The sequence below is a fragment of the Fusarium verticillioides genome, chromosome 11, assembly GCF_000149555.1.
Source record: "Fusarium verticillioides 7600 chromosome 11, whole genome shotgun sequence".
Taxonomy (NCBI): domain Eukaryota; kingdom Fungi; phylum Ascomycota; class Sordariomycetes; order Hypocreales; family Nectriaceae; genus Fusarium; species Fusarium verticillioides.
Window position 1 is genome coordinate 287,976 of NC_031685.1, and position 21,947 is coordinate 309,922.

General features: G+C 48.9%; 9 protein-coding genes and 1 non-coding gene across 11 annotated transcripts; 6 read left to right on the top strand and 4 right to left on the bottom strand.

Annotated features, from left to right (window-relative positions):
* Positions 1-1,391: 1,391 nt before the first annotated feature.
* Positions 1,392-2,442, top strand: FVEG_12927 (hypothetical protein; the record flags this gene model as incomplete). Its single annotated transcript, XM_018902310.1, has 2 exons — positions 1,392-1,485; positions 1,541-2,442. 2 exons carry the CDS (start codon positions 1,392-1,394, stop codon positions 2,440-2,442), a joined length of 996 nt encoding a protein of 331 aa, XP_018761007.1.
* Positions 2,443-3,135: 693 nt separating this feature from the next.
* On the bottom strand, positions 3,136-4,118 carry FVEG_17402 (hypothetical protein). The gene has a single exon (XM_018906646.1). It carries the CDS (start codon positions 4,084-4,086, stop codon positions 3,319-3,321), a length of 768 nt encoding a protein of 255 aa, XP_018761008.1. The 5' UTR covers positions 4,087-4,118; the 3' UTR covers positions 3,136-3,318.
* Positions 4,119-4,509: 391 nt separating this feature from the next.
* On the bottom strand, positions 4,510-6,147 carry FVEG_12928 (hypothetical protein). Its single transcript, XM_018902311.1, has 2 exons — positions 5,732-6,147; positions 4,510-5,681 (listed from the first exon to the last, which is right to left on the bottom strand). Exons 1-2 carry the CDS (start codon positions 5,991-5,993, stop codon positions 4,651-4,653), a joined length of 1,293 nt encoding a protein of 430 aa, XP_018761009.1. The 5' UTR covers positions 5,994-6,147; the 3' UTR covers positions 4,510-4,650.
* A 256-nt stretch (positions 6,148-6,403) lies between these two features.
* FVEG_12929 (hypothetical protein) lies at positions 6,404-8,645 on the top strand. Its single transcript, XM_018902312.1, has one exon. The coding sequence runs from the start codon at positions 6,427-6,429 to the stop codon at positions 8,467-8,469; it is 2,043 nt and encodes a 680-aa protein (XP_018761010.1). The 5' UTR covers positions 6,404-6,426; the 3' UTR covers positions 8,470-8,645.
* Positions 8,646-9,833: 1,188 nt separating this feature from the next.
* Positions 9,834-11,077, top strand: FVEG_12930 (endoglucanase; the record flags this gene model as incomplete). The annotated part of the gene is made up of 3 exons (XM_018902313.1): positions 9,834-10,181; positions 10,228-10,662; positions 10,712-11,077. The coding sequence occupies 3 exons, from the start codon at positions 9,834-9,836 to the stop codon at positions 11,075-11,077; spliced, it is 1,149 nt and encodes a 382-aa protein (XP_018761011.1).
* A 1,001-nt stretch (positions 11,078-12,078) lies between these two features.
* On the top strand, positions 12,079-12,150 carry FVEG_17403. Its single transcript has one exon. It is a non-coding gene; the product is annotated as a tRNA-Gln (tRNA).
* A 191-nt stretch (positions 12,151-12,341) lies between these two features.
* On the bottom strand, positions 12,342-13,400 carry FVEG_12931 (hypothetical protein; the record flags this gene model as incomplete). The annotated part of the gene is made up of 3 exons (XM_018902314.1): positions 12,342-12,776; positions 12,828-13,181; positions 13,233-13,400. The coding sequence occupies 3 exons, from the start codon at positions 13,398-13,400 to the stop codon at positions 12,342-12,344; spliced, it is 957 nt and encodes a 318-aa protein (XP_018761012.1).
* Positions 13,401-14,764: 1,364 nt separating this feature from the next.
* Positions 14,765-15,798, bottom strand: FVEG_12932 (hypothetical protein). 2 transcript variants are annotated; one of them, XM_018902316.1, is made up of 2 exons: positions 15,439-15,798; positions 14,765-15,381 (listed from the first exon to the last, which is right to left on the bottom strand). In XM_018902316.1, the coding sequence occupies exons 1-2, from the start codon at positions 15,550-15,552 to the stop codon at positions 15,094-15,096; spliced, it is 402 nt and encodes a 133-aa protein (XP_018761014.1). In that variant the 5' UTR covers positions 15,553-15,798; the 3' UTR covers positions 14,765-15,093. The 2 variants fall into 2 exon arrangements, with proteins under 2 accessions (XP_018761014.1, XP_018761013.1); XM_018902315.1 differs by having other exon boundaries at positions 15,434-15,661.
* Positions 15,799-16,450: 652 nt separating this feature from the next.
* Positions 16,451-19,041, top strand: FVEG_12933 (hypothetical protein). Its single transcript, XM_018902317.1, has 4 exons — positions 16,451-17,292; positions 17,341-17,548; positions 17,600-17,809; positions 17,868-19,041. Exons 1-4 carry the CDS (start codon positions 16,914-16,916, stop codon positions 18,928-18,930), a joined length of 1,860 nt encoding a protein of 619 aa, XP_018761015.1. The 5' UTR covers positions 16,451-16,913; the 3' UTR covers positions 18,931-19,041.
* Positions 19,042-20,679: 1,638 nt separating this feature from the next.
* FVEG_17404 (hypothetical protein) lies at positions 20,680-21,936 on the top strand (the record flags this gene model as incomplete). Its single annotated transcript, XM_018906647.1, has 2 exons — positions 20,680-20,880; positions 20,938-21,936. 2 exons carry the CDS (start codon positions 20,680-20,682, stop codon positions 21,934-21,936), a joined length of 1,200 nt encoding a protein of 399 aa, XP_018761016.1.
* Between the last annotated feature and the right edge of the window lie 11 nt (positions 21,937-21,947).

The window sequence follows — 21,947 nt, forward strand, 5'->3', positions numbered from 1 at the left end:
CGAGGGTTCAGGGTTGAGGGTCTCTGACACTAGAAAATCTCTCGCAATTGACAAAAGATGGCACAGAAGTCAACGATCGTGAGTGATCACGGGAGAAAGCCAAGACGGCATTCAGGATAGCTGTACAAGTAGAGCGTGATTGTTGCCTCGTGAACCATTGTCTTCATGGTGTAGCTTCATCATCGATGGTTTGCATGAGACCCTTGCCATTGTCAATATTCTGAGAATGAGATAGATCTTGATCCAAAAGACATCACCTAAGTAACTGCATCCCTCAATATCCTGTGTTTTGCAGAGTAACCATCGTCTTCTGAATACAGGAAGAGAGTTCCCTAGGCATCCTGACTATATAATTTGAGCTTGTCGATTGAGGCGTGAGGTAAACCTTTGCCAGTTTCTCTCCGCTCCTTTTTCGAAGATTCTGGACACTTGAAACTGTGCTCGCCACCGTGAAAACGAATGAAGGGCCGAGACAGAGGAAATTCATGACCGCACCGAAGCTTCACAAAAGTTGAAAACTCACATCAAGCGCCTCGGGCGTGGCTGGAACAAATTGCCCGAGTGAACATGAGGCATCTAATCTTATGGAAGAGTCATTATAAGCCTTTTCACGGATGCTACTATTAATTCAAACTCAAGATCAACTAGTGCCAATTCTAAATCCTGATGTAGTTCCCTACTCAGGCACGTCGCCCCGAACCAGGCTTCCCACCGCCATGGGCGAGGAGGTCTACATATGCACTGAACGCAGCTAGATGTCCCAATCTAGAATGCTCGTATTACTTATGGGATCTAAACGCTTCCCATGATAGAGGGGATTATCATGCTAGTGGACTTGTCAAATAAGGGGATTGAAGGGGAGATCCGGGCAAGGAAAAAGCAGCAAAGAATTACGCACATTCACTGACGAGTCTTGTGAACTTACCTCGCACTGCATTTGCCCCTTCGACCATCCTCATCAATATGCTTTCGAGAATGCCTCTATTTAGAATGATCAGTACACTGTGCATCCCCTTACGACGAATCAATGTAGTCCTTCTAAGTGCACATCTCGTAACTCTCGGCGTTACTCCTTTATCAAAGTCAAAGACCAAAAACTATCTGAATACACAGTACGCCTAGGAACATCCATGCCTGCATTCGTCGAGCAAAGCCACCATTTAACAAGCTTTCATTCTGCAACTTTTTACATCTCACTGCTTCACTTTTGAGTTCTCTTCGCCTCTATAAAATCCCAGAATTTCTTCCCTGTCCTCTTCTTCTCATTTTCTCGTTTAACCACATTCGACAAAAAAGTCCAACTTTCGACAACTCACACTTGACGGTAATAAACACCAAAAGACCTTCCCCTTCCACCATAATATTCCCTACTTAGTATTTCTCTAGTTACAATGAGGAAAAACGAGCGAGGTGAAAAGGTTGCCTGTTTTAAGTGCCGTGTGGGGCACCGAACAGGCAAATGCGTTGACAAACCGGGCCACCAGAGTAAGCACAGGCCCTCCCTCAAGCACACACGGGTCATGGCTAACAGCTTTTATAGATGACGTGCAGGTGGTCCCCTTGCCAGGCCGTCCAAAAGGGGCTAAGACGGACCAAGTCAGGGCAGCTAAGCGACGGGAAAAGCAGAGTAGACCCTTTTGTCCTGACTGCGCAGCCGCTGGCCCTGTGCAGGGTAGGTTTACTGCTGAGTACCAGCAGCTTCCTGTCGCCGGGTACCAGAACCCGGGGAGCTTTATGAACCCCCCTGCTCTTGTCCCTTCCCCTGCCCAGCCTTCTAGTTCCCTTCCTGATCCCCTTAGTGCTGGCTTACCTGCGGCTGTCCGGCATGCCTTGGAGTGTTCAGCCTATCCTGGCATGGGTTTTGGGCCTGCTCCTCCTCTTCCCGCCGTCCCTGCTCCCATTTTTGCCTCCTCTGCCCCAGTTTCCCAACCTGTCGGGGCCAGCCAGTTCGGTGCTATGCCACAGAACGTTTGGGTCAACAACCCGCTCATGTCGTTTCGTCAAGTTGACATGACGGCCCAGGTTCAGCAAGGAGGCAATATGGTGATCCAAACCCTCCCGGGAGATCTCATTGGAGCTGGGAATATTGCCCCTTCTGTTCCCTCTGCCCCCTTTGTCCCATCCCCCAACCTCTTTTCCTTTAATAAAGAGGCTCGGGAGGTTGTTTCTTGGGATGGGTGGTCCTCCCCCGAGCACCCTGTTCAGCCTACTCCAGCGGCCAACAGTGGTGCCCAGTCTTCCGGCTCTCCAGGTTCCTTTGAGTCGTTTAGCTATCCTGACCTCCTGAAATCGGGTAGTCACCTTTCTGGGGAGCTTCCGGCACTTGGGACTCTGGCTGATCAGGGGGCATCAGCTTCATCTGGCCAAGACCCTCTGGTTGATTTCAGCCTCCCAGTTGCCGACCCTTTTATGGGTGCAGACCTGTATGACCCTGGAGAATAGTCTGGCTGTCCTGTCGAAACTACTGGTGACTTCTTCTAGTTCTCCTATAACCTTATCTGAGGCCCAGGAGAACTAGGACTCGAGGTAATATGACTGGCAGACATACTTCCTTGGTTGTTTCACCCAGAGGAGCAGTTGAAGGGCAGTGGAATGCTGGATCCAGTCGGCCCACTCGTTCTTTCATGAGTCATGAGGCAGAGCTCATGAAAGGATGGGTCATTGGGAAGGGGGCCAAGTGCAGGCCAAGTGGGAAGTCCGAGGATCACACGGAAGATTCAACGGTGCACTTCACATATGCCAGTCCGAAGCATGGCACGGCGACATAGGAGGGTTCATGTCAACTATTTGCACAGATAAGGGAGCTGGCCCAACCAGAAGTCACAAGTGGCTGTTAATGGGGGCTATCAAGGAAGTCGGGAATGAAGCAGAGGAGAAAACCGTCGAGTTCACTTCTGCGTTGACGAAAAGCACACGCTGATAACACTATTTACGCCGAGATGGCCCCTCCATGAGCATATCTTACTATTTATTGAGGAATCTCGATGTTTACCTGGCAGAGTGAAGAAGTACAAGGTACCATTTTTATTTTTGCATGGCATCGTGGATGGAAATATACCCTTGGGAGAAGTCGCATCTGAACGAGTTGTTTTGAGAAGGAAAAGTGGATAGAGGAGTCATGATAGATCAACTGCATTTTGGAAGTAACACAAGTCATTTAATTGCTATTGGTTGCCACATTTTCACCACCTAATACTAAAATTGCCTTTGTGACTTTTCAACGTCATCGTTTCCAAAGTTCAACTCGAATGCTCAGTCCCTCATTCGTCCACCTCTGTAGTCACGTTTCTGCCTGAACTCTCAATAACCAGGCATCCATCAATTTGCTCCGACCCACGTGACGCACGCTACAGCCGCGATTGCAGCCAAAGCACCCAGGACCAACATCTGCAGCCCTTCGATCATCCACGAACGCACTGACACGTCTCCCGTTTGTAGGATGTAGCTCTTCCCAGCTCCAAAGGCAAATAATACCAACAGACAGAGACATGAGCTCCATTGAAGACCGAGGCCTACTGTGCTGGTGAAGAAGTAGGGAAATAAGGGAATGATGCCGCCGATGGTGTAGCCTAGTGATATCGAGAGGCCAGAAATAATTGGCGATTGAGGCGTTGGTTGTGAGGGCGATATGTCGTCTTTTAACGTGTTTAAGCGTGACACCACGCGTTGGAGATCTGATGGTTCTTGTTGAATGGTGTTGAGGATTGTCGTGACTGTTGAACTCGGGAGATCCAAAGGCTCGAGATGTTGTCGCACCAGCTCCTCCGCTTGCATCTGCATCTTCTCGGATTGTTCGACCATGTAGTCACTTTCGCTATTCCTCTCACAGCTCTCTCGTGAGTCCTCTAAATCCTTGGACTTTGTTTGACAAGGTGCACATTCGTCTCGTGCTGCCAGATATCCTCCAATCCCCATACTGATGCTGCCCGCGCATAACTCTGCTAATCCGCCAGTAATGACAGTATCCGTCTTCCCAAGCGAGCTGAGCCCAGCGGTCAAGGCAAACGGCACTGTAAGTCCATCTGAGAAGCCGAGCGTAAAGTCGGACAAAAAGCGCTTGAATGCTGGACTCTGTGAGGACTTCATACTGAACGATGCTGCTTATCTCCAAACCTCAAGTTCGCAACCGAAGATGTAAGAAGGAAGAAAGTCTCAAAAGCGCAGAAACACAAGTCCTTCGCACCTCCCACGTGCCTTCCTATTCCATCCCATGATGCATCTCATCGGTGACAAGACAGGATAGCTCACGGCATGATATTGCCGACCGCAGCGCAAAACAGTCCCGCAAGCGAAGTGATCTGCATCGCACATGGTGCAACGCCGCGATCTTACAGGTCGGCCACGCGCTAGCGACCGCTGACCAAAGTGCGCTATTTGATTCGTCTGCCCCTGGGAGATGGTGTCCTAGTGCAAAGGATCCCTGAAGCCGGAAAGGCTAATGGATGGATCGTTCGGCCCGTTGCTTTGGCGATCTGGCATGTGCTTGGCAATTGAACCACGAATAATGAAACGTTGTTTAAAAATGTGTATTGAGGATTAGAGGTTAAGGTTTGGTGTAATTGGCTATTTATTCTATCTAGACTGATATCATAGAAATGATGCTATTTACATTGTCCCGATCCCGATTACACCGAGTATTTATACAGCACTCTAGGTAGACTTGGCAGGCTCATAACCCTTAGGAGGGTTAAGTCCATCATTAACCTCAATAGTATCCTTGTAGTAAGTAGGATTCTTGCTCTTCTTCCACTCCTTACGGATAGGCTCAAAGATCTTTCGTCCAGAGAAACTATGCTCAAGATCCAAGTTGGGCGCAACATACTCCTTGTTTCCGCCGTTGGTGTTGAAAGGACCAGCGTACGAGGCGTTCCAGAAGTAGCTGTCCAGCTTGTGAGACTTCCACTTGCGGATCTTGTCGCCCGTCTTTTGCGCAACCAGCTTAAAGACGTTGGCGCCCACGTCCCACCGGCCGAGGGTGTCGAGACCCCAGTTTGCGGAGACGGTGGCGATCTCGGAGTAGTGGTTGTAGAAGCTGTTGTCGCTTGTGCCGACGAGATGCTTGGGGACTGCGTCGCCGAGAAGGATGCCGAGAATGTGGTTCTGACGGGCGTAGGTCTCGTTCTCATCCCAGGTAACAAGAACAAGAGTGTTTTGCATAAAGTGCTTATCCTCGAGAAGGGGCTCGAGGAAAGTACGAGCCCACTGACCAGCAACAGTGACGGAAGTGTCGTGGCCATCAGAAGTCATGTTGGGAGTGATGAACATCCACTGAGGAAGCTTGTTCTCCTTGAGATCCTTGTGGAAAACAGACTTCTCAGTGTCGACGAGCGAGAGGTTCTTGATCTGAGAAAGGCGCTGTTCAGAGGTAGCGATGCTGTCGTGGAGAACAGCGGGGTTGTGCTTGCGAACGTAGTCATTCTTGCCGTTCTGGTGGTTCACCCAGGAGAAGCCCTCGAAGCCAGAGTAGGGCATGTCCTCTTGGTACAGACCCCAGGAGATGCCGCGGTGCTCGAGGAGATCAATGACAGTAGAGACGTTGCGCGGGTTGCGGTTGAAGTCGTCGTTCTGCATGCCAAAGTAATCACCTGCGATGGCGGCCATGTAGTTTGGCTCAGAGGGATGGGTCACTCCGAAGTAGTTCTCGAGAGTGATGCCCTTCTTGCGGAGCCAAGTGAAGTTGGCTACTCCCGTCAGTTCTTGCTTTTTGATCAATTGAGGAGGGTAAACTTACGGTCACCGAAAGCCTTCTCGTAGTTCTCATTCTCAAAGTAAATGATGGCAATGCGATCAAATGCCTTGCCCTTCACATGGGAAGTAGGACTGCTAGTCTTGGCAGTCGCAGCAGCAGCGGCGACTTCAGCGGTGCCGGTGGCAGTGTAGCTGGTCTCCCAGCCAGTCTGGTGCTTGTGCTGCTTATGCTCCTTGGGAGGCTCATAAGAGTGACCAAGGGCCAGACCAGCAACGGCCAAGAGGGTAGCAGTTTGGAAGAGCATAACGATTGACAAACTCGAACTTGAACTTGAACTTGAGCTAAAGATCGACGCTCAATTGGCAGCAGCGTTATTGGGTTTCATATAGGAACGCAGATCAAACTGCACGGATATGGTGCCGTGCGTTTCTCCACCGTCGGTCAACGCAACGTCGTTGGTGTAAATCATATTGAACTTTTGTAATATGTCTTCGGAGAATGTAACGCCAATGGACTGCATAGGCAGGGCACGTGTGAGTGTCTTTGGGGGCTCAGAAGGGTCCTGCTCGCGTGCCGACTTTTCCGGTTCCTCGGATTTAACGTCACGCTAAAATCATCCCTGTTGTGGTGGAGTGGAGTATGCATTGAGGGTTCATCTTGGACTTGAGGTTTGTTCTTTTGAACGAACGACACGACAACGTGGGCTTTTTTTGTATTCTTTGCAGTGTGAGGAGATTATGGATGAGATCAAGGCGCCTTGGGTGAAGGAGGATGAGAGAGATGGTGAGGGAACGTGGTTCCTTGGTGATGAGGCTGCTTTGAAGTCAGAGCAAGCGGTCGAGAAGGCTTCATCGAGGACAAAAACATCAAAAGGCAAGGGCTTGACGATATTTGTCGCTTTCGCTGGTCTCATTTCAATTCTCCTCTTGGCTGCAGTCACTCTCAACCTTCAGGCCCGACCCTCAGAGCACAAAGAAACCCATCCAAAACCCCCTCAGCCAAGCAAGCCCGCTCCAACGCCAGAGACAATCAAACACCAAGAATCCATCCCCTCAACGCCTCAACTCCGGGACACAAAAGAATACATCCTCTCACCATCATGGGACTTCAACACCCCTCCAACAACGAGAGAATATTTCTGGACCATCAACGACGCCGTTCTCAATCCCGATGGCGTCTACAGACCAATGATTCTCATCAACAATCAATATCCCGGCCCTCTCGTTGAATGCAACGAAGGCGATACTATCATCGTCCACGTCGAAAACAAAGCTGTCAATGCGACTGCGATTCATTTCCACGGCATGTTTCAGAACGGCACGAATAATATGGATGGGACAGTTGGCATTACTCAATGCGCCATCGCGCCAAACTCAAACTTTACTTATAAATTTGATGTCAACGGCCAGCACGGCACGTACTGGTATCATGCGCATCATAGCGCGCAAGCGTCAGATGGATTGCTTGGACCAATGGTTGTTCACTCCAAGAAGGAGAGGGACCTGCAGAAGATGGACTACGCGACTGATAGAGTTGTCATGGTTCAGGATCATTACCATAACTTGACATCGGAGCTTTTGATGGAGTATCTTGCGCCAGATCAGGAGAACAACGAGCCGGTGCCGGATAATGGTCTTATCAATGGGCGGAATGTTCGAGATTGTGCGGATTTTAAGGGCTGGGCTTGCAATAGCACGGATCTTGCGATACCGACGATTGATCTTGAAGCTGGGAAGCGTCATAGACTGCGCATCATCAACGTTGGCGCCTTTGCAGAGTTTCAGATCCAATTCGATGAGCATCCGTTCTACGTCACCGAAGTCGATGGCACAGACGTCCATCCCGAACCAATCCATCGAGTAAACGTCCTTCCAGCACAGCGGTATAGCGTCGTGCTTGAGACAAATGTCACAACAGCTTCCACGTTCTGGATGAGGGCTAGGATGGTGACGCACTGCTTCAAGAACAAGAATGAACGTCTTCAGTCTGAAACGAGGGCCATTATTCGATATACTAGCAAGGATGAGACAGCTTCTGAAGAACCAACGAGTAAGGAGTGGCCTGATGCGATTGAGGTCATCTGTCGCGATCTGAACACCACTGCCCTTCGACCCGTTGAAGTAGTATCGCCACCTCCAGCAGATGAAGTCATCGTTCTTCGGGCAAACTTTGAGATAGGAGACTGGCGCTTGGCAAGGGGATTCTTTAATGAATCGACTTGGCATGCTAACGCAACGCATCCGTCTTTACAACGGTTCCTCGACAGTGGACTACAGAGCACGTCTGCCAAAAACCCCATCGCCATCAACGAAAAGGTCTTCGAACGCCAAAAGGAATTTGTGCTAGAAACAAGCGGTATTCGAACAATAGACATCTCCATCAACAACTTCGACGACGGCGCTCACCCCTTCCATCTCCACGGTCATAAATTCTTCGTGCTCCTCCAAGGTCGCGATGGATATCCCCCCAGCGCAGCAGATCTTCCCAAATATCTAGGATCACGCGGCCTTTTGGAAAACCCACTGAGGAGAGATACACTTACTGTCGAGGGGTATGCTTGGGCTGTTATTCGTGTTGTGCTGGATAATCCGGGTTTATGGGCGTTTCATTGTCATAATACGTGGCATGCTGAGTCTGGAATGCTAATGCAGATGTTGGTGAGGCCAGAGGTTATGAGGGGTTGGAAGGTTGGCGATGATGAGAGGGGGCTGTGTGGTAAGGAGGGTGTTATGAAGGGGATGAGGCCGGATGATAGTATTTGGTTTGGACAGTTTAGGTGAGAGGATGAGGGTTTAGATTTTGGGGATATGGCGTTTTTGGTCTTGGTATTTTTAATTGGATAAACCTTTTTCCAATAGTCGAGTAGCTTTCGGCAACGGAGCCTAACTGCTAATAACACTACACTCCGAGTAACAAGGTGAGAAGATAAGACAATGTGAATATGGAAGGGTTCGGCTATCTCCCTTCTGCCCATATTTATCAGTTCGAAAGACTGGAAGTCAGTTTCTCTGAAATATAAGCTTCTTTTCGGCGTGATAGAGACTGAACTATTCAACGTTAACAGGCAATCATTTGGAGTTCTATCGCTACCTGCGGATAAGAGAGCTCTGAACGTGGCGTTTAAGAAGCTTCATTTCTGGGTCACCCGGTGATACCACGAATGCTATCCAATCATTGCCTTCTTCCGATACATGTTTGTAGGATGGGAGCTGCTTTCTTAAGATCATCAGGTTGAGGGATACTGAATGTGTTGTCTCGAATTGTACCTTAATAACTCATTTGCGGTGGAGTTTGTAGAGTGCGAAACAGACAAGTCCTACTCCACGGTAACAAATACATCTCAAATTATGAGAACCAAAAGAATCATCAACTTCGTTCGACCCCGCGATGAGCATCCTGGCTTTGATTGAGAGTGAAGGTTGACAAGTGACGCGGTCTTCACGATCTTGCACTCCAAGCCCATCGCAGAAGCCAAGATTGCAACAATTGCGAACCTGCAATGAATATCGTCTGCAACGGCATCTCTTCAATTAACCTTTTGGAAATGTGTTATTAAAATTAATCCTTCAATGACGGATCCGTGGGCCTTGTCTCCGAAGACCCGACCATCGCTCCAATCTCAAAACAGCCTCGGAGGTTGGTCCTCCGATCCCCACACAATGCCACGATCCGACCCCAGAAACACGGTTCATGTCTCTTTACATTACCAGGTCGGTAAATACCACATAGGTGCACTTTTAAAATTGATCATGTGCCCGTGATGTTCATAACGCGGAGTCACGTCTTCCGTGGTCAGTTACGGATCGGTTGAGTGACGATTCCCGGATGGAGAAACCTTCCGGATACTCAAGATGATTGTTGAATGGACTGCCCAAGGCTTGGCGGATGAAAGCTCCGTAGAATGTTACGGGTCGCGGGCCGGTAGTTGGCTTTTTTCGGGATGATTGACAGTTTGCTCATCTTAGTGACGCCAGTTATGGTTCAACGGATGTCGAGCAACTAATTCCGACGTCGTCGAAAGATATACTCCCGATCTGGCTAAGATCCCATTTCCTACCCCTAGTAAATCACTTATAAAAGATTCACGAATCCCTCAACTCATCAAACTCCTCAGTTGACAAGTGTATCCGGATCAACCAGCATCATGAAGTCCCTCTTCGCTCTCAGCCTCTTCACCGGCCTTTCGGTCGCCCAAAACGCCGCCTGGGCCCAATGCGGTGGAAACAACTGGACTGGCTCAAAGACCTGCGTCTCCGGCTACAAGTGCACCGTCGTCAATGAGTGGTACAGCCAGTGTATCCCCGGCACTGCTGAGGAGCCTACCACTACCCTCAAGACCACTACCGGTGGTGGCAGCACGCCTACTGGTACACCTGGAAATGGAAAGTTTCTCTGGGTTGGTACTAACGAGGCGGGTGCTGAGTTTGGCGAGGGCAGTTTGCCTGGAACTTGGGGAAAGCACTTCACCTTCCCTGATCCCGCTGCCGTTGATGTAAGTCAAACACTGTAATGGCGAGAACAAAGCTGACGTGGTGTAGACCCTCATCTCTCAGGGCTACAACACCTTCCGCGTTCAACTCCGCATGGAACGCACAAACCCCAGCTCCATGACCGGACCCTTTGATACCGCCTACATGCAGAACCTCACCTCGATCGTGGAGCACATCACCGGCAAGGGCGCCAACGTGATTCTCGACCCTCACAACTACGGCCGCTACTTTGACAAGATCATCACTTCGACCTCTGACTTCCAGACCTGGTGGAAGAACTTTGCCACCCAGTTCAAGAGCAACAGCAAGATCATCTTTGACACTAACAATGAGTACAACACCATGGATCAGACTCTTGTTCTGAACTTGAACCAGGCTGCTATCAATGGTATTCGTGATGCTGGCGCTACTCAGACTATCTTTGTTGAGGGTAACCAATGGTCTGGTGCTTGGTCCTGGCCCGATGTCAACGACAACATGAAGGTATGCATTCCCCTCTTTCCCCAAAGACTCTCGTTGCTAATGTTACCAGGCTCTTACCGACCCTCTTGACAAGATCGTCTACGAAATGCATCAGTACCTCGACTCTGACAGCTCCGGCACTTCACCCAACTGTGTCTCCACCACCATTGGAGTCGAGCGCCTCAAGGCTGCTACCGAGTGGTTGAGGAAGAACAAGAAGATCGGCATGATCGGTGAATTCGCCGGCGGTCCTAACGACACCTGCAAGACTGCTGTCAAGAACATGCTGGACTATCTCAAGGAGAACTCTGATGTTTGGAAGGGTGTTACCTGGTGGGCTGCTGGTCCTTGGTGGGGTGACTACATGTACAGCTTTGAGCCTCCCAGTGGTACTGCTTACACGTACTACAACTCTCTTCTCAAGACTTACATCTAAGGAAAGATGTTAAAATGATGGAGAGCGAGATTGGGAGACAACAATGGTTTGTGTTCGTCAGCTAGCTTAGGCAGATAACAAGAGCTTTCGGATATTGAAAGGGCACCAATACGGATTCCCATTTATGGATGTTCCTGGTGGCTTTTATGAAATTGATTATATATCAAATCTTTTATTGCTCTGATGCTTAATGTACAATAACGCTCTTGTGCAGTTCACTCCTGCCTCTGCGTCTGGTAAAGCTGACTGAGATACTATACGCCATATGTGACCCTAATCTCACAGAAGCAACAAAGCTTTCTGGTGGAAAAGAAGCATTGAAAGCAATGACTGGTCATCTAACAGGCTTGTATGACTATCAGGAAGTTATTTATACAAAACATCCAATGAAAGAATGTCACGCTGATCGATCTGCTTAAATGGAATTTCAGGTTCTAGTAACATTTAGTAAGCCTCAATCTTATGAAATCATGTCCTTTATCTTAATGCTTCCTGCTAAATAAAGTATACTCTTAAAGTAGTTTTCGAGATAACAGAACCTCTAGTAGTCTTTATTAGACACTTTATATAGGCTCTTAGGGCATCCAAAGCGGCATCAGATTCTAGCATCTATTAGAAGACTTGCGTAACTCTTTAAAATTCGATATGTCTACAATGCTTTTATCAGATTCAATGACTCGACCCATTCAACATCAATACTAAACATATAAGCACTGTTATTAAGAAATATTATTTCCAAGGGCGATGCTTTTGGCTTAAAATGCTTACCATCAGCATAATGATATTGCGAATCCTGACACACTGTTGCTATCAGCTTTCAAATACTGCAATGGCCTGATGTCTCATGACGAGCATGTCGAAATCTAAACGACTGTTGAATAAATCCAGGCAACAAAAACATCCGCTCAGCTTTGTGGAGCCAGAGGCGGGCGCGTGTAGGGTAGCAAACTTAGATGCCGATTGAGTTCTGTGCTCTCAGTAGTCAAGGTCATACCTTTAATGGTTTCGTGGTCTAACGGTTATGACTGCGGATTCTGATTCCGCCAGCGAGGGTTCGACTCCCTCCGAGACCTTTCTTTTGCACTTTCCACACATCATCATCACAAGATCAATTTTATTTTTATTTCTTGCATTCAATTTTTCTCTGAGGGCTTTTAGCCCTCGTAGCCAGTGATTAATTATGTATTATACAGTCTTGGTATCATGCGCCTCGCTGGAATACATGGTTACTATATGTACAGGTAAACGTAACTCCAATCATCCCCTATGCGAGCTCATGTCTTTGGTGCTGGCCAGTCGACAGCTCAATAGGTCTCTGCTCATGCATCATCTCGGCTGCCGGCGTCGCATTGTTCTTCTCAGCTGAGTAAACAGAGCTGTACGCGGGGTTAGGCGACACAGCCATGGGAGAACTGCCAAGCTTTCCGGGAGAGTCTGGTGAGTCCGTGCCGGCGACTTGATACTTGCGCTTGTTGCGGCGCCAGAAGAAGAATGCTGCGAGGGCGAGTGCGACCACGCCTAGGGTCACACCGACGGATATGCCAGCGACTGCGCCGGTTGAGAGATCGCTGCTGCCATTGCCACTATCATTGCTGTTACTGCTCGTGTCGCTGTTTGAGTCTGCAGTTGCGGTGGCGGCTGTTGAATCGGAGCCTGTTGTACCAGCTGTAGCGGTGCTTTCACCTGTTGACTCAGGCGGCTATGTCTTCAATCAGCGACGGTCGCGTACGAGTACAGTTTGTTGACTTACCGCTGTGTATACCGTAGAGTACATCTCATTGTTCACCAGTCCGACACTACTCATCAACCAATGCTGCCGCGGTTGCGCCCCCTCAAGATCAGAGCTCAAGATAACAGGCCCATTAGGTATGCAGTCCAAGTTCCATTTCGTCCCGTTCTCAACGTTCGTCAACCGATATGTATCAGAGTCCCATCGTGAAATATCCCATTGCTGCATTTCGCTGTCTTCAATGGGCATCAGGCACGGCCTTGTGCGGAGTTTCGCGTCGATGACCTGCGGTCGGTAGCATACGGATAGTTGTTTCTTAACGGTCGTGTCTGAGCAGCGAAGTTGGTATCGGCCAGGCTTGTCACCTATCTTTTGCTACACGACGTTAGTATATCTTGATTTGATTCGTGAAGGTGGTCAACATACAAACTGCCAGTATGAATTCCCGTTAGGAGTCCCGACTCTCAAGTCACCTCCCGGAGCGGTAGGTTGAAGCATGGACTTGAAGTCGCCATCGTTATCATCGACAGCCAACTCGGAGAGCTGATACCAGACGTTAGAGTCAAGATCAGTCGCAGGCTCGAGGGTAGGCATCGTAGGTAAGTGGAGTCAAAAATATATGTAAATAAATACACGGGCAAGAAAATACAGGCTAGAATTAAAGTTGAGGGGAGAAAGAAAGGGAGGATGAGAGGGAACTCGGTCGATGGGTAGGGCTGAGCTGGTAGACTTGCCAATGAGGACGGCATCTTGGCGGCTTACTGTGGGTTTAATCTCGTTAGGGATGGGAGTAGACTAATGATTGGGTAAGTTTTGAAACGGTTGGTGGCATTTCTGTTGATCAATGGAGTTTTGATGTGCCAAGTGGGCTGTGATGTTTGCATGTCATCCGTCTGCGTCGGACTCGGACTTGTCATGCCTTTGCACCATATTCATTACATCACGTTCAGGTATATTCTTGAAGTGTCTATATAAGAATGCACTATCTACTGCTACCAAACAGTCGTTTTGACTGTTATTCTTCTTGAATGGCCCCCATCAACAGCCCCAAGGTAGGATCAGCGATCATCCACAATGACTGTATCAAAAACCGAGCGGACCAATCAGCGCGAGGATCTTCAATGCATGTAAGACGCGATCACTTCCTTTATTTCCCGACGCGTCTAATAATGGAACACAATAAATAATCACCTTTGATAAAACTTACGATTCTTCCTCCTCACGTGTCTGTCTGCCTTGCCGATCGCTCTAAGCTTAAATGCAAGCCGAGCCTTACTTTGTTTTTCCATGCCTCAGGCTTCAGCTCTCGCCTTGGCAGGTTTCAGCCACTGCCTCAAGATACGGGAATAAGACCGCCAATGTCTCGAACCATGCCTCACCATGATCGTGGAAATTTTGGCGCTGTTAATTCCGCGCTGCCACCCAAGCTATCGGGTTGGCGAGTCGAGCCGAGGCTCGTGCGAGTGGTGGAGCCCGGATACAGTGGTCTCGATGCGTCTGAAGCCGCCGAAGTCCGAGATCGCTATCATGAAGATACGGGGAAGACTTGATAGAGCAATGATTTCGTGGTGTTTTGACTATAGATGTCGCGATGTTATGTGATATGTGACTGATGGAAATAGAATGTGTTTTCCTATCTGCGGATGTGGTGTGCTGCTTTGGGTGTATGATCCGGTGTCTACTTTGCTGTTGAGCATGAGTGTTCCATAGTTTCTGTTATCGTCAGGGTAGATGAACAGATACACCCCAGACGATAACCATACATTGAGAGAGAAGGGCAGTCATGTTATTCGCTTGTTCTTTGCCATATCTAGTAAGCCTATGGTGGTTTGGCGGTTATTGAAGGTATGGTCAAGACAGCCGTTGGAGCTTAGAGCGAAAAATACCCTAGAGTTGAGGGACAGAAGTCTCTTTACACACCACAACGCTCAAATTAGCATTATGCAATGAGTTTCGTCATATCGAGATACATGCACGGGTTTGATGTTTGTAAAACTGCCCCGTCAATTGGTGGTTACTCGTCATATTCTTGGGCTGATGCCGCTGCACAAAACACGGATGCCCCCAGCTTCGGCCATGACCCACTATCGTCAATCTTCAATGAGCTTATTCCCAGATCCTCTTATCATCAAGCCTCGGCATCGTTTTTCATGTTCGAGAACATCATCAAGTTGACTCGCTAGAATACGCTCTCCGCATCCCAAAGAGGTGGCGTGCTCCTCGACCCTGCTGGCGTATCGCAACCCCAGCAACTTCACCGCCTCTGCCTCACCTTACAGTTTCACCCTCATTCCGCAGCGTGCAAAATGATCAAAAATGTAACAAAAATCGCCTCAAACTTGAGCCACATGCGCTTCACAACCACCGAGCGCGACATCCTCCTCAAACTCCTCATCTTTTCCTCCCGCACAACAGCCTGGCTTCTCGGCCGAAACCACGCGCCCGTAGCTTCAGGCCAGCGGTGGCAGCTCTTGATGAAACAACTAGCACTAACGGCAAAGATTCTCTGGACCGGCAGATTCATCCAGCAGTTCAATTGCGCCGCGGATTCACTAATGCGGAAGAAGCACCAGGACTGTTTTCTAGCATAAGTCACCGTCATTCGACAGCTGTTGATAGCGGTATACCTGACGTTTGATAACGCGACTATCGCCAATAGCATCGGCTTTATCCCCTGGAAAGGTGCAAGACGGTTGGAGATCAGGGCGTTTCGGATATGGTTTGCCGCTGGCGTCCGCGGGATCATCGCGCAGATATACTCCCTGTGCCAATTGAACCTCCCCCATCAAGGCCCAGAAAAGCAATTGATCTTGTGAGTATTTATTGAATCTTCACGTGTAAATTGAGATTTCTGTGCCGCATCTGACATAAGACCAGTAAGAAGCACGCCAGCAAGCTCCAATTAGTAGCTGGTGTCTGCGACGTTACCATGTCTTCAGCAGCTGCTGGCTTGATCAAATTGGACGAAGGAGTCGTGTGCGCGTGCGGCGTGCTAAGCAGTTTAATTGCCATCCACAACCACGTGGTTTTGGGTAGATTAAATTAATCAACCAAGTCAGTATCCGGATTTGGGTATGTAAAAGACCAACGTAAATAGATTTCTTGGCTTCTGGGCGGCGTCATTCCAGAAAAGGGATCTAGGCGACATTTCTGTTCTTGGCCTTGGACCGTGTGGTGATGGCGCCAAAGTTAATTGCCGACCTCGGAGCGCTATTCAATAGTGCAGGTTGGACAGGTTAGTGCTTGATGGTCTCAGAGTGGAGAGACAAGATCTTGGGTGAAGAGTGATAAGGCTGATTTGCGAAATGTTACTGGGTGACAAACCTATCACGTACAGAGAATGACTGACTGGCTCAGCGACCCCGTCTTCTTTTTATCCGCCCGTTTTATTTCATCACGGCCTGTCACGGAGCATTCAAATCGCGGTCCCTCACTCGTCAGGGCCTAGACTCTCACCAACCCCTGACCCTACTCTCCCCCCTCCCCCCCTCCTCTGCCACGCGGTGGCATGAATCACCTTCCTTCTCTGGCCTCTCATGGAGCTTGAAGCGATAAAAACGCCTCTCGAATGCTGGACTCGAGTGCCACCAATCCCGGCACGTCAAAGTCTTGGCCTGGAGGCACGCCACTTGCGCTCGTCGAATGTCCAATTCTCTCAAAGCAGATTAGTTGTTCAGGGGGGCTGGCCACCACAGTTTCATCGGGTCACTGCCCAGAAAGAGGATCCCGTCTCCTCAATGCACCCGAAGTGACCGAAGTTCCCCTTTCGCCTCCCGTGCCTTTTCATTCCTTCGCCCGTGCTTTTTTTCTTGCATCTGCATCTGCTTTTTTTATCTAGTGGCCTTCCCCGTCAAATCGTGTCGATCACTTGCTTTTTTTCCTCCCTCGTTTTTTCTTTTACCCGCACGTACAGTACTTTTGCGATGACATGCGGCTCACGGACCAGACCATAATCCATTCCCACGTTTTGTCTTTTTACATAATTATAACCTGCATCTGATCTGATCTGATCTGGCTTGACTCCACCAAGACAATTAAGGCTTGGCGCCTTTTTTTCAATCCACGATCTCTCTCTCTCGTTTTCATAACATAATAACCCCCATCAAAATGTCACATGACAAACCCAACAAGACCACCGACATCAAAGTCGAAGTGGCGCTCACCCGCGATGTCGAGATCATCGAGATGAGAAACATGAGCAATGCCTCGCACAAAGATGACAGCACAACGACGTGGGCCATCTCAGCGCCCAAGCAGGAAGACGACAAGGAGCAGAACGACTGGCTCGATGGCTTCAGAAGAGCGGACAGGCGAAAGTTGAAGAAGGGCTGGGATAAGGGCGGGTATCATTCTGAGCCGAACCCTAATGTGCCGGGGGATCGATATTTTGATATTCGTGCGGCTAATGCAAAGACTGCTACGTCGGCACTGGCGAGGGAATTGAAGGGTAGACATTTGCAGATGATTGCGTTTGGTGGTGCTATTGGTACGTGAGAGTTAGTGGTCATCATGAGAGTGTGCTAACATGTGATAGGTACCGGTTTGTTCATCACTTCTGGCAGTGCTCTTCACCAAGGTGGTCCAGGAAGTGTTCTCCTCTCATACATCGTCATCGGCGCGCTGCAATACTGCACCATGCAATCGCTCGCCGAGCTCTGTGTCATCTTCCCCATCGCCGGTTCATTCTCTGCCTTCTCGACTCGCTTTCTAGATCCTTCCTGGGGTTTCTCTATGGGATGGAAGTAAGTCTAGCTCACTCATTCATGAGATGAGAGCATTGCTAACGTGCGTAGTTACTGTCTTCAATGGCTCTTCACTCTTCCTCTTGAGATCATTGCTGGCGCGTTCACAATCACTTACTGGAACGAAGATATCTCCAAATCCGTTTTTGTTGCTATTTTCTTAGCTGCCATTTTCATCATCAACCTGTTTGGTGTGAAAGCGTACGGTGAAGCTGAATTCGTCTTCTCCATCATCAAGGTCACTGCAATCGTAGCTTTCATGTAAGCCATCCTCACTACTCACTCAGAATCTCAAAAGCCCAGCGACTAACAAATTCAGCCTCCTTGGAATTGTCATCAACATAGGAGGCGAACCTACCTCAGGCTACATCGGAGGCCGCTACTGGATCGACCCCGGCTTATTCAACAACGGCTTCAAGGGCTTCTGTTCCGTCCTCGTGACATCATGCTTCTCCTTCACCGGCACCGAACTCATCGGCCTCGCAGCAGCTGAAACAGCCAATCCTCGCAAATCCCTCCCCAGCGCCATCAAGCAGGTCTTTTGGCGCATCACCCTCTTCTACATTGTAGCCCTGATGCTCGTCAGCCTTCTTGTTCCTCACGACGACCCGAGGATCTTGGACGCTAGCTCTTCTAACTCTGCTGCCTCACCTTTTGTTATCGCTATCGAAACTGCTGGAACCACTGTGCTGCCCAGTGTTATGAACGCTGTTATTCTCATCGCTGTTATCAGCGTTGGAAATTCGTCGGTTTTTGGTTCTTCGCGAACTCTCGCTGCTCTTGCTGACCAGTCTATGGCACCGGCTATTTTCTCCTATGTTGATAAGCAGGGTCGACCTTTGGCTGCTATCATCTTTTCCTGCTGTATTGGCCTTTTGGCTTTCATCGCTGATCTGAAGGCTCACGATGTTGTATTCAACTGGTTGTTGTCCATCAGCTCTCTTGCGACCCTCTTCACATGGGGCAGCATCTGTCTTACTCACATCCGCTTCCGCAACGCATGGGCACATCACGCACATACCCTCGAGCAACTACCATTCCGCTCACGACCCGGCACATACGGCTCCTGGTTCGCTCTAGCTGGATATGTTCTTGTCCTGTTGAGTCAAGTCTGGATAGCCGTCGATCCTGTTGACCACAAGAATAACGAGACCACAAATGACATTGTGCAGAACATTTTCCTTAACCTCATGGCTGTGCCCATTGTTCTGATCATGTACCTTGGACACAAACTTTGGTACAGAACAAACTTTGTGGCTTTGGATGATATTGATATCCAGACTGGACGACGTTATTATCGTGTTCATCTGATGAGTGATCAGGAGAGGGAGGCGCGCGTTACCTGGCCTTTGTGGAAGAGGGCTTACCGGTATTTCTGTTAATGAAGCGTTGTCTTTTTTGTATTCTTCTGGCTTGGATATGAGCTACCAGATCAGCTTTTTTGAGAAGGCATAATTAAGAATTTGATGACATTGACCAACCCTGATTCTGTCACCTACTCGCCTTGTGTCTTTGATGTTGTAGTCGTAGTCATTGCAGTCCATTGCCTAACGAATCACGATCTTTTGAAGCAAGTTGATTTGCAATGCGACCCATGCTTACGAGACATCGACTAGATATATAATCGCCACTGCGGCTCAAATAACCTTGCCAACTGGCCAAGCCTATCAATCCGCAATGTCTGCCGAACATGAACTTAATCTCGGTCCGAGCAGAAGTTCATTACTTTTTCCAGGACATGAAAACTCATGTATGCAATTCTGCGGCGTTTGCAGCAATGAAACAGCTCTGTTTCATTCAAGGATACCTGCTCGAAGTGGGGATAGCACCGAGGTGTTGCAATGGTTACTCAATTATATTTGAGTTTATGGGGCATTGTTGTGTTTATCAGATCATGGAAATACACTTGACCGGGGCTCAAGTATCACCGTTACATTGCGGAGCCGAGATGTCGAAACCGCTGGAGTGTAAGCGAGTCGTCTGAACTTGTGAGGTAACTGATAATTGCGAGGTTGAGTCCACTTGGTGACCAATGTGAAAGAGGATGCATTATATTGCCAAGGAATCAAAGAAGTGTTGTTTTGTACATTTGCAAACGTTTCCTTTCGTGTTCGCCCTCAAGGTCTCTCATGCCAAGCCATACCCCAGTCGTCGAAGAAAATCCCTTGGGACCACGGCTGCACGGCTCGTGTTCCCGAACTATTAACTTATTTACCAAGATATTAAGCTTTCAAGCATTAGTAGCCACAACTGAACTCTCCTATCTTACCGACCAGGACTTCGCTCCTCTCTTCCAGCACTTCTCCCGCAGTGTGAAAGGAAATCCTTTCCTAAAGGAATCTTGGCTGAAACGCTGTGCAGGCATCACCCAAGCTGCAGGAACAGAAACATGGATTATCACTGGCCGATTGGATGCTCCGTAGATCACATCACGGAGGATTCACCGGTGACCGGCTACAAATCCTAGAATGAAATACAGTTCTGTGCGGGCTCTTTAGTGTGTCTACTCAGTCAAAGGCTAGGTGAGGAAAGAAAACTCGGGACCTTGATCCTAAATGATGAAAAGATTTAGGTAAACGAGCCTAAATTTAGTATATCTTTACTCAGTTTAGGATACCTTTTACTTAGTTTATTTTAACGCCTTATATTAGGGTTCAGCGTTTTCTTGCTCCCTGAGGCAAGGGTCTGGTATTGCTTCGCTTGCGTGACGATGCCGGGCACCCCTGGCCTTTGTCTCGGGAAGTATCTGCAGCTGTGCCTCAGTGGCTGTAACTACCTACTGCAAGCCTCTTCTGTGCCATCGGAGCATTTACTGTTTGGAAAGAGGCCGTCACATGAAATCCCGCGTCGATCCATGGCTGGCTTGGCGTGATGAAGAGAAGCAGCAAGTGGTAGTGACACTGTCACAGGATGTGAAATGAAATGGAAGCATTCTGTAGGCCAGGCAAGTTAGAGCTGCGCTGTAGAGTGCCAGACGTGCATGTGAAGGAAACTTGATGCTGTGACTTGTCTCAAGTGTTGACCCTGGTACTGAGGTGCATACAAATATCTACAGCTATTCCTTCACCACTTAATTATTGTTTGTTTTCTTAATTGATGAATCTAAGTTTTGTTTGCTGTGATATTCACGTATGTCAAGTCCAAAACCTCCCAGTGATGGGAGTCCCTTCTTCCCCATCTCCGAGCGAGCTGCCAACCTCGCTGTTGTGCATCTCGGGATAACATCGCCGCTTCTTGCTATTGCCTTGGTTATGTTTGTAGCGAGGATATGGCTGAGAGTTCGACCGGCATGGAGAGTGAGCTGGGAGGACTACAGTATGACGATCGGAGTGGTAAGTTAATAGTATGTATACTTTCGGGTGACTCATGACTGACGGCTATTTGATCAGTGCGCAGCTATCGTCGACTTCGGATTCCTCATACCGCAGATGTATACATCACCACGACTCATCACTGAAACTCAAGTGACCCGGTCACGAAAATACGCATTCCTTGCTATTCCTATCTGGGGTATTGCCATGATGTTCATCAAAATCAGCATCGCGATGATGATGCATCGAATACAGCCTACTGTTCTATGGTGGCGCATCTTTTGCTTCTTCATAATGGGTATCTTGATAGCGTACGGTGTTGCAAACACCTTCTTCATCCTTCTTCAGTGCCGCCCTCTGGAAGCATCATGGGATACATCAGTATTAGAAACGGTACAAGGAGCGAGCTGTCTCCCCCAAACTGGCATTCACATCATGTCCAACATTGGGTCCGGCATCAATATCGCAACAGACATTATGTTATCTTTGGCACCGACGCTCTTCCTCTGGAAACTCAAGAGACCGCTGAAGGAGAAGATCCTTGTTGGCGCACTCATGGGTCTGGGCATGTTTGCAAGCGTCGCTTCCATCGTCAAAGCAACCCTTGTCAAAGAATTCGGCATGGCGAAGGATGCATGGGCGCTCACAAACTCCATCGCCACCTGGACAGCCCTCGAGCAAATCCTCATCATGATCGCATCCTCCGCCCCCTTCCTAAAACCCCTCGTTCAAAGTGCCCTGCACAGGATGGGCTGGACGCTATCAGGAACATCAGCCGGTCGCTCAGGCTACGGAAACCGGTATCACGACGTTGGACAGAGCGCAAGACAGTCACGAATGGTGAACAAGTCGGCGGCGAACTCGAAAAGGGATATCTATGGTGGAGACGAGGATCCTTTTGCTGCAGGGGACAGTAACGATGCTATTCCTTTGGAGGGGAAGGTTTATGAAGTGGGTAAGCCAAGGGATGAACGAGATATTACGACAATGCGGACGACGCAGGGATCTTTGACGACGGGATCGTGGACGGAGAGGGGAAGTGAGGACAGAGAGCTTACACCAAGTCATGCAGTGTAATTTGACTAATA